This window comes from Suricata suricatta, chromosome 16 (assembly GCF_006229205.1).
Source record: "Suricata suricatta isolate VVHF042 chromosome 16, meerkat_22Aug2017_6uvM2_HiC, whole genome shotgun sequence".
Taxonomy (NCBI): domain Eukaryota; kingdom Metazoa; phylum Chordata; class Mammalia; order Carnivora; family Herpestidae; genus Suricata; species Suricata suricatta.
Window position 1 is genome coordinate 35244632 of NC_043715.1, and position 10878 is coordinate 35255509.

The following is a 10878-nucleotide window of genomic DNA, read 5'->3' on the forward strand; positions in this document are numbered from 1 at the left end:
CCCTTCCCTTCCCTTCCCTTCTCACAGTGCCTTGGGTGATTCCAATGAGGAGCAGGGCTGAGAGCCACCAGCTCTCAGAGCAGTTATAACAGCTACAAGCTGGGGCTCACTGAACTCTCCTAGGTGCTGGCAGTGGCCAAGCTTTTCACAGGCATCATATCTCTGTAGTCTCACAACATTCCCAGGAGGTGTGTGTAGTTGCCTTCTCATTTTATCGATAAGGAAATAAGTTGAGAGTGGCCAGGGCCACACAGCTAGGAATTCACAAAGCTGAAATCTGAATCTAGGTTTTTGGACCCCAGAAATCTCCTAACCATTGCACCAGCAGATGCAGTGCAGGAGGAGCCAGAACCTGATGACGGCCAACCCCTCCCTAGCCCTGTGTTCCCCAGCCCTGGGGAGCAGTACATCCTGGCCCCTGGGGTGGCCCGCTGAAGGGTACTTGTGCTTACCTGTCTTTTCTCAAGGGGGTCTGGTGCCCTCCTGCACCCGTCTGGGTTGCTCTGACCCGTAACAGAGACCCATCCCTTCCCCGGGCCGGGCGCGCACGGAGGGGAGCTGCTGTCTGTGTACTGTGGTGACTGGCAGGGAGGCCCAGATGGTTCGTCTGCCTTTGTTACAGAAGAAAATAAGAGCCTCTGGGAGACCTTAACCAGCTAAAAGGAGGGAATCCAGGCCAGGGCTGGATCCTGGCCGGGGCTGTAAATATGGAATCTAGGGATAGGGATGAACTTGCCATGAACTTGTTAGGGGCCCCGAAGACATTATATGAAGGGGGAAGGTCTCTAGGCACACTAGACCTTCCTGAGATCACTACCTGCCCTTCCTCAGCTAGCACACGTGTGTATTTTGAGACAACAACTCAAGCATCCGCTCTGATTGGTAGTGCTGCCTATCTAGAAGATCCTGAAGCCCTAGCTGGAGTGGGAGGGACACAGTGCTCCCCTGAGAATTGATTAGCCATGCCTGCCCTCTGTCCTGGGTGTGCTGTGCAGGAAGAGGGAAAGCCTTGGATACTGGGTGGCATGGGAATGCATGTCAGAACACTTGGGACAGCCTCTGCCCTGCTGGGTATGAAGACCAAGTGGGACAGTGACTCATGGCCTTATCAGCTGGCCACCTGACCACCTGGATACTTGTCCAGTACCTGGCTTCCTGAAGTTTCCTGTGTCCCTCAGCTGAGATGAGGCCTGAGCCAGTCTTGGATGCCACCCTTCCCACCCTACCTTGTCATCACTGACCTGTATTCCCTCCCGAGGGTCACAGTGCTGGGGGGATTCTGCTGCCTCCTGCCCCCGCTGGCTGTGGACAGGCTTGCACGGAGTCCGGTGCATCCAGGAATAGTCACTGCTTTCAGAGGACCCGATGCAGCTCAGGGAGGGGCTGGCCCTTCGACTGCTAGGGAAAAGGCTCACTTTTTTTTTCCATTATGGTAAAAAAACACATAATGTAAAATTTACCAACTTGACCATTTTTAAGGGTGCAGTTCAGTAGTGTTAAGTGTGTTCAGGTTGTTGTGACACCGATCTCCAGAACATTTTCATCTTGCACATCTAAAACTCTATAACTGTCAAAAAACTTCTGTCACCTCCACCCTAGATCCTGGCAACTTGACTATGACTTTCTTGAGGACCTCATATAAGCGGAATTACATGAGTGGAATCAGGGGTTTGTGCCTAGCTTATTTCACTTGGCATAATGTCCTTGAGGTTTATCCAGTAGTAGCATGTAACAGGATTTCCTTCTTCTTTAAGGCTGAATAATTTCCCACTGTATGGATATTACACATTTTGTTTATCCATTCACCTGTTGATGGACACCTGGGTGACTTCCGTCTTTGGCTGTTGTGAATAATGCTGCTATGAACATGGGTATAGGCATATCTCTTTAGAACTTAAGAAGTAAGACTGCTGGGTCATATCGTAGTTTTATTTCTAAAAATTTGAGGAACCACCATCCTGTTGTCCACAGCAGCTGGACCATCTTGGGTCTCACTTTGCGACCCTCTGAGCTTTCCCACCTTCGTGGGATCTCAGCACTTCTGCGAGGTACCAATGTCTCTGTTCGACAGAAGAGAGATCTGATGCTGACCTTGTCCAATGTCATCCAGCAATATGGTGCAGAGCTAAGGCTCCCTTCTGAGACTTACTTCATGCCAGACCCTCACCCTCTCACCCTCACCTCAACACACATAGACCCTGGCAGTGGGGTTGCGAAGAACAGTCAGAGCAGGGGCAACTCTGAGAAGGAGGGTCCGAACCCCTGGGGTCAGAGGCCTTCCTCCTGAATGTTGTCACGGCTCAGAGGGTCTTCCTGACCTCCTGCTGGGCTCCCAAACCCCCATGCCACAAGGTCTGCGTAATGAAAATGGGTAAAGTGGGCCCTGTGGCATCGCCAGGGTGCAGCAGGGTCTGTGGGGAAGTGGAGCGGCTTCTCGGCTCTGCGGACACGCCCAGCTCAGCTCGACCTGTTTGTTCAAGAGAAACAAGAAGGCCAGTCTCTATGATCAGTTGCCTGATTTTAATAAAATGTCTGACTTGGGGCTTCCAGTGTGATATTTGACTTGCTTCACCCTTTCTTCATTTAACTGAAAGGGAAACTGAGGCCTAGAGAGGGTGGGAAGAGCCCAGGTCTCCTGTCTCCAGGCCATAGTCCTCCTGGGACAGAAGCAGGTTTCCAAGGACTCCAGAGGCAGCTGGTGCCCACCGTCCAACATAGGTTACATCAGCCTTCCTTGGACACTCATCCACTGGAATTCTGAGAACAGATGGTACCTTCTCACTGAATCTAGCCTCTCTCAGGTGTCCTGTCTGTGCAGAGGTCGGTAGGGTATCTAGAAAGGCTGGGGTTGGGGTCTGCTTGTTCCAAACACAGTCTATCTTACTATTATAACAACCCAAAGGACTCTTTCTACGGATGAGAAAACTCAGGGCAACAGGCCATGATCATTAAGTGGTAGCAGCAGGCATTTGAATTCAGGTCTGTGGTGACTCTGAAGTCCTTGCTTTTAAGGCCATGTTTTATCTCTGTTCCAGGATCTCCATCCATGTGCAGGAAACAGACACCCCTGGGGAGCTGCTTGTGACGCGAGGAGACAGCCTCAGACACAACCCCCCTGAGGAGGCCCCAGCAGCTGCCTATCCTGGTGAGCAGGACCCACCTGGGCCCATCCCCCAGACCCCTCCAGCCAAGTTGGAAAAACAGATCCCAAAAGGAGCTGGCAAGATTTCTCCACTGCAGAAGCAGAGCAGCAGTGAGGGAGCAAAGGCCGAGGAGAAGCAGGGGTTGGGGGCTGAGTCCACCAAGGGACCCAGAGGAGCCAGGAGGAACACGGGAGACTGTGCTGGAGCCCTGGGCCGGCAGCAGGACAAAGGCCCAGGGACGCGACACCCTGAGCCTGGAAAGGACTGCAGAGCTGGAGGCGTGGGCAGAGCCGAGGTGGGACGGACCACCCCCCCGGGAGCCGAGGCTGGCAGTGTGGTTCTGGGTAAGTGAGCCTTTGTCGTGAGCCCAGTAAGTGGGCTTGGGGGCCCTACCCTCAGGGGGCCTTTCTGCAGCTTCCAGCGTGAGGGAATGTGGGTCTGGGTGAGGGTGAGGGTCCAAGACTTGGAACAGCCTGCCAGTAACTGCTGAGGCTAAAAAGCAAGGCCTGTAGATGCAGCAGGCTGGGTTTGGGGTGACTGTAGCAGCTGGGGAGCCATGTGGCTCAACCGGGTGGATTCCTCCAAGCCACCAGCCCACCTGAGCTCTCCACTCTTGGTGTCACTAAGCCAGAAAAGGCTCCTGTTAAAAAGAACTTCTATTAACTAGTGGAACCATTATTGGGCACCACACCCCGTGAGCGCTCATCTTGGGGTACGGAAGGGTGCGGTGAGGCTCCCAGTGGTGGTGAGAAGCATCCTTGTGTTCCTGTGACCGAAATGCCCTCAGTTCTTCCAGCATTCGGGTCCTACCCTCCTTGGTCTAAACCCTCATCTCATGTGGCAGCAGTAAGGTCACGCTTTGCTGGTTTCCTGCCTGGAATTTCTGGAAGTCCCTGAGGAAGGGCGACGGGTCATTTGAGGTCTGTTGCCACTTCTGGGCACTACAGTTGCCCTGTCACAGTGACATCTCAGGTTGCTTCCTCTCCACCTGCACGACTTGGTCCAAATGTGGACAAGAGCTTCCTTTAATTCTTGAAACACAGCTGAAAGCAAGCAGAGACTCCAGAATCTTTTCTGACGCTTGGGATGGTGGTTAAGCCAACGTGAACGCGGGTCTGTGTGCCAAGACACGTGCATTTGTGTTGGCGTTTACTCCCACAGGCCTGCCGAGCGGGGATACATGGAAACACAGAAGAGGTCAAGGAACATGCTGAGGGCCAGAGTCAGTGCTGACAGAGACAGGCTCTAACCTTGACTGGCTCCAGAACTGTGTGTAAACCTTGTGGCTTTATAGCCACTCTGAACAGAAAGCACTTAACGGGCGGCAAAGAAACTGCAGCCCAAACTCTAGATTTGGAATCCCTGTGACACACGCTCAGAATCCAGGCTTCTCAGCTTTTCTAGGGTCCCAGAAAAACAGCAGCTGCAGCAACAACAGCCCACACATATTACCGTTGTGGTCCAGGGCCCAGGGTTTGCCTTTGCAGATACAAAAAAAGAATGAGCAATATTCTCTCAAGGCAAATTCAAACTGCTACTCTGGGGTGCAAAGAGCTACTTTTACTAAGCTGGGTTTGCACTGCGCCAGGTGTACAGTTTCGGAGGGATGACAGTTGTGGGTGGAACACTGAGTAAACAAACCCAGACAGAATTCCAACCCAGGCCACTGGCTTCCCACCGCAGTCCTTAATGCACAAACCAGCTTAAGCCATTGTGTTGGCTGTTCTGTTTCATTCCTTTACTTTGTTTCATGCCACATTTCTTGATTTCTGCTACCGCTGAAGGACAAAGTTTTTCAAAAACACTCAGACATTTTTATCTTTCTAAGTGCTGGTGTCCTGCTTCCCCCTCCATATCCTGGATACCACCAACCCATCCCCAGGAGCCCACCTCCTACCGGCTACATTGCAGGCTACTCGCCTGGTTAGGAGATCAGAGGATGCGAGCAGAGGAAGGGTGGGTGTTGGTCTCCAGCTGCCTCCCCGTCACACCCCCCTAGCTGATGTCCATGGTCCTGCCTGGACCTTCAAACATAATCCTGCCATTAAATTCTCTCGATCACCCTGATTCAAGTGTGCCTTCTGTTTCCTGCTGGCCACACTGATCTACCCTGGATCCCCTCTTAACTTCAACGAGCAGATTGGGTGTAACTTCAGTCTTTCACAGAGCGCTGTTGTAGGTGATGGGAGACCTGGGTTTGAATCCCATCTGTCACTAACTCACTGTGTGACCTTAGGCCAGTACCTCACATCTCTGAGACTCAACTTGCTCCTCTGCTGAATGGGTGACTTCAATGAGGTATTCCTTGAGAAAGGTGAAAAACTTATCACTTAAATCAATGACTTAGGAGGCTCACAAGCTGTTGTCTCCCGAACAGATGACAGTCCAGCCCCACCAGCCCCTTTTGAACACCGGGTGGTGAGTGTCAAGGAGACCTCAACCTCAGCAGTTTACACAGTGTGCCAGCATGACGTCTTGGGAGGGTAGGTGGGATTCTGCCTTAATGAGGGGGCAGGAGCAAGAGGGTTGAGGGCAGAGACACCTGGAGACCTGAGCTGGCATGTTGTTGGGTGCTTCTCAGGAAGGGGTTGACCAGGAGCCAAGGCCAAGAGTGGGCTATATATCAGACAGTGTACTATTAAGTGGATAGTCTACAGAGAGTGGGTGAAGAGAATACCTCTAGAGTGCAGGAGAGCCCACATGGTGTGAGATGAAGTGTAGGGTGCAGGAGACCCATGTAGTATGGGCATGGAAACCATACACGAGAGGTGGTGGGGCAGTCTGAGTGGTGTGGAATGAGGGGGGTAGACCCCAGGGTATGGATAGATACTTTATGAGAGGGTGAAGATCTTCTGTAAGTTTCAGTTTAATCAATGTGGTTTTGGGGGTGATGACTATAGTACCTCTGGGGTGCAGGGCAATCCCATGGTGTTTATAGACAGAGGGCGGGACCAGAAAGCCCAGGGTGCAGGATGGCCCACCATGTGTGGAGTGAGCCTCTTGGGGTATCAACCTGCTATGTCATTGTGTTTCTGCAGAGGCCGGTTTGGCCAGGTCCACAGATGCACGGAGAAGTCTACAGGCCTCTCGCTGGCAGCCAAGATCATCAAAGTGAAGAGTGCCAAGGACCGGGTGGGGCATCTGCCCTGGGCCAGCTGGTGCCTTGGGCCAAGTTCAGGGTTCCTATAGTTCCTTACTGACCCCCTGGCCCTTCACTACCCCAGGCTCCTGCATGCTTATCAGGAACCCTCCCACCTTCCCGTCTTTTTTCCATGACTCCCACACTCTGCTCAGCACATCACTTCACACCTAGGGCAGCAGGGGCCCTCTGGACTTCCAGGGTTCCTTCTTGGGCTGAGGTTTCCTATCTGTGGAATGGTTGGGTCTGTTGTGGAAACCTGATTTGAGTGCTGAGCTGGAAACCTGATGTGAGAGCAGGAAAGGAGGAAACAGGGTGGGCATGAACCTTGGGTGGGCATGTGTCTTGGGAGGCACAGCCGGCTCATCTTTCTGACGCATTTCTTGGAAACTCCTCTCCCATCTGACTCTGTAAGGAGGATGTGAAGAATGAGGTCTACATCATGAACCAGCTCAGCCACGTGAACCTGATCCAACTCTATGATGCCTTTGAGAGCAAGAACAGCTTTACCCTCGTCATGGAGTAGTGAGTATCTCAGGAGGTGGAGCAGTGGCTTCTCTGTGGGCCCAGACTCAGGGCTGGGGCTTGGAGCCATGGTTCCAAGCAAAGCTCTCCCTTTCCCCTCCCCTCTCTGGGACACCTAGGGAATATCATCACCTCCAATATGGAGCATGGAGGACAAAGCCATTTGTCATAAACTAGCAGTAAACCTGACTGACCTATAGATGTATGTCGGTTTAGCATACACAATTTGTAGTAATTTTGATTTAGGTGTTAACGATTGGAAATTGGGAAATTTCACATTAAAACCCAGATGTCTTGCTTTTCTTACAAATGTGAACGATCTAGTAATGTCAGACCTGTGTTTCAGCTGGAACTGGTGTGCTGGGGCTCCTATTTGCTGACTCTGTAGACAGGGCAGCCAGTCTCCCATTTGACACAGTCCCCACCACTCCCAGCCACCCCTGAAGCTGAGGCCAGGACCTCAGAGGCCATTTAATTTTGTGCTTGTGTTGTTATTTTCCTTCTGGTAGGGTTTCTCATGTCATGTCATGTCATGTCTCTACTGAGAGTGAAAAAATAAGACTGTAGGCAAATGAGTTTATAATCTTGACATAGAGTATCATCAATATTGAAGACAATCCTCAGACTTCTCTTTGGGCCATCAATTCCCATCAACCTGCACTCTGAGCTGGGAGCGGGCCAGAACAAAGGTCTCCATAAAAACCCCAGATGGTGGTGGCTCCCTCAGGCTTACATGAGTTGGCCTCTTTTGACCCTTGGTAATAAGAGTGGACAAGACCTCTGGGAGCCTCTCTCTTTGCCCTGCAGTGTGGATGGAGGTGAACTCTTTGACCGGATCACAGAGGAGAAGTACCAGCTGACTGAACTGGATGTGATCTTGTTCACCAAGCAGATCTGTGAGGGTGTGCATTACCTCCATCAGCACTATATCCTGCACTTGGACCTCAAGGTCAGGCTCCACCTGAGCAAGGGGCGGGTGGGCCCCCAGGGTTCCTGAGCTTCTGCTGCTGTCTTACCTTAAATAACTCTAAGAACAGATCATCCTGGCTTCCATTCCTGGCTCTCTGCCATTTCCTAGTTTTGTGGTAAATGAGTCATGCTGCCTCTCTGAACCTCAGTTCTCCCATCTGTAAAATGTGGATAATTATAACTCTTTTAGTGTTATTTAAAGATAAGATGATACACTGACCTTCTTTTCTTTAACAATATCTTTACAGAGAGGCAAACCAAGAAAAAACTATTAGCTATAGAGGAAAAAAATAACGTTTACCAGACAGGAGGTGGGTGGGGGATGGGTTAGATGGGAGGTGGGGATTAAGAAGGGCACTTGAGATGATCACCACATGTTGTATGGAAGTGTTGCATTGCTAAATTGTACACCTGAGACCAATTTTATACTGTAAGTTACCTAACTGGGATTTAAATAAAAACTTAAAAACATTTAAGATTAGTTTTTTAAAAATTAAAATAACATATGCTGTGGCAACAAATATAGACAATATAGAAATGTATAAAATACACAGTAAAAGTTCTTCCTATCCAGTGTCCATGCTAAGAGGTCTTCTCTATTAGCACAAATATATACAAAAGTGATCATGCTATATACATCCTGTTTTTAAACTTACCATTTTTTAGTTAACAGTATACTGTAGACATCTTTTCTCATTCTCTTTAAGCACCATGTGATATGCCCATGAGTGAATGTGTTACACTCTCTTTTGTTTACTAGGATCATCCTAAGAGGATCATGCCTGGTGGCCATTTCTGTGGTTTCCTACTCTGCTAGGCCAACAGGAGGGTGTTTTTCTACCACTCCTTTCAGGAATTTCAGTGGCTTCCCACAGAAGGTGGGAAGTAGGTTGGTCAGAACTTTGTGGGTACACATTGCTTCTTCTGACCAGCTTTTCTGATTGACACCAAATGGTAAAGCTGGACTGCTTAGAAAAATGATGGAGATAGTAGGGAATTGACCTTTCGCTTCCTGGATTGCTACCATTAATTCCAGGGCTTCTGGATTAGCTGATCTGTAAGGTTGGCAGTTGGGGGAAGCTCAGGCTTCTGCTCTGTGGTTCTGGGTCAAAGACCTGCCTTTGGGGCAACCCCTATGTCTCTGCAGCAGGAGCTGATCACTGCAAAGGCCCATTTCCCAGCCAAGAGCAGGGTTTGTGTTGGTTCAGTCCCTACCTGGCCATAAGATCTTGCATTAGTTCCTTGATCGTATTGATTGATCTTGCATAAGCTCATCAGTTGAAAAATGGGGAATAATAGTATTTTCCTCTTAGGAGTGTTGTATGGATTAAAGTGTGGAGAAAACCCAGAGCTGCTGTCCCATACAGTAACCATAAGCTCACATGTGGCTATTAAACACTTGAAATGTGGCTAGTGTAACTGAGGAACTGAATTTTAAATTTTATTATTTTTAATTTACTTAAAATTTTAAAATGACATTTAGTTTAGTTATTAGTAAACTTTTAAGTATATTTGGGATGAGTTCACCATGTGAACTTACTTTTCATGTATAAATTTCATTAAATCTCATTACTATTAATTCATGAAATCTAAATACATTTAAAATATTTCTGATGAAAATTTAGTATCTGAGTTGAAATGTGCTATAAATATAAAAATATACACTAGATTTCTAAGTCTTTTTTAAATTTTTTTAATGTTTTATTTATTTTTGATACAGAAAGAGTCAGAGCATGAGAGGGGGAGAGTCCAGAAGCAGGCTCCAGGCTCTGAGCTAGCTGTCAGCACAGAGCCTGACGCGGGGCTCGAACCCATGAACGTGAGATCTGACTTGAGCCGAAGCCGGAGGCTTAACCGACTGAGCCACCCAGGCGCCCCTAGATTTCTAAGTCTTAATATGAAAAAAGAATGTAAAATATCTCATCAATATTTTTCATATTGATAACCTACTGAAATGAAATACAGCACTTATTAGGTTAAATAAAATATATTATTAAAGTTAAGTTTTAGAAAATATTTTAAGGTGACTGAAAATGAGAACACAACATACTAGAATTAGAAGATATTAGGATGTATCTAAACCAGGAGGAAATTTGTAGCTGCAAACACTGATATTAAATAATAAGAAATATCTCAAATCAATAATTTAACATCCTAGCTTAAGAAACTAAAAAAAGAAGAGCAAGTTAAACTCAAAGCCAGCAGAAGAAAAGGAAATAATAAAGATTAGAGCAGAAATGAATGAAACAGAGAATAGATAAACAACAGAGAAAATCAGGGGGTGCCTGCATGGCTCAGTCAGTTAAGCATCCAACTCTTGATTTTGGCTCAGGTCCTGAGCTCAGGATTGGTGAGATAGAGCCCAGCATTGAGCTCCATGCTGACAGGGGAGAGCCTGCTTGGGATTCTCACTCTCCTTCTCTCTCTGCTTCTCCCCTGCTTACATGCTCGCTCTCTCAGAAACAGTAAGTAAACAACAACAACAACAACAACAACAACAAGAAACAATAGAGAAAATCAATGAAACCGAAAGTTGGCTCTTTGAAAAGATCAATAAATTGTCATGGAGAAAATATTCAAATTACTAAAATCAGGATTGAAAGAGGGGACATCACTACTTGCTGCAGTGATGAAAACTGTAGAAAGAAAAAAGGATTATAAAGGAATAATGTCAAAAATTGTATGCCAACAAGTTAGATAATTTAGATAAAATGAATAAATCCTAGGAAGACACAAACTACTGAAAACTGAAAAACTAGAAAATCTGAATCGACTTGTAACAAGTAAAGAGAGTTAATGTCAAAAATCACCCACAAAGAGCCTAGGCCCAGGTGGCTTCACTAGTGAATTCTACCAATTTATGTGTTTATTTTTTTATTTTCATTTATTTTTTATTTTTATTTTTTTGGAATATAACACAGTTTATTTTTTGTAACATATGCAATTATTTTCCATCATTTATAATACAGTAGTTACCATGACACTCCAAACAGAAAAGCAAAGTAAAAAATCAAAACCCCAACTTCTATTTCATGTAATTAGACTTATACAGAAATTAGAAGGTTAAGTAACAACTAGTTAATCACCTAATTTCACAGCTAT

The 10878-nt window shown here is 47.4% G+C and overlaps 1 protein-coding gene across 1 annotated transcript in view; it reads left to right on the plus strand.

Annotated features, from left to right (window-relative positions):
* The window catches only part of MYLK3 (myosin light chain kinase 3), a 33299-nt gene that overhangs the window by 8564 nt on the left and 13857 nt on the right, over nt 1-10878 (plus strand). Inside the window, exons 3-8 of the mRNA XM_029924252.1 lie at nt 2399-2492; nt 3036-3487; nt 5521-5626; nt 6182-6275; nt 6698-6807; nt 7615-7756. Of these exons, the coding sequence (XP_029780112.1) occupies nt 2399-2492; nt 3036-3487; nt 5521-5626; nt 6182-6275; nt 6698-6807; nt 7615-7756 (998 nt within the window). The remainder of the gene's footprint in view (nt 1-2398; nt 2493-3035; nt 3488-5520; nt 5627-6181; nt 6276-6697; nt 6808-7614; nt 7757-10878) is intronic.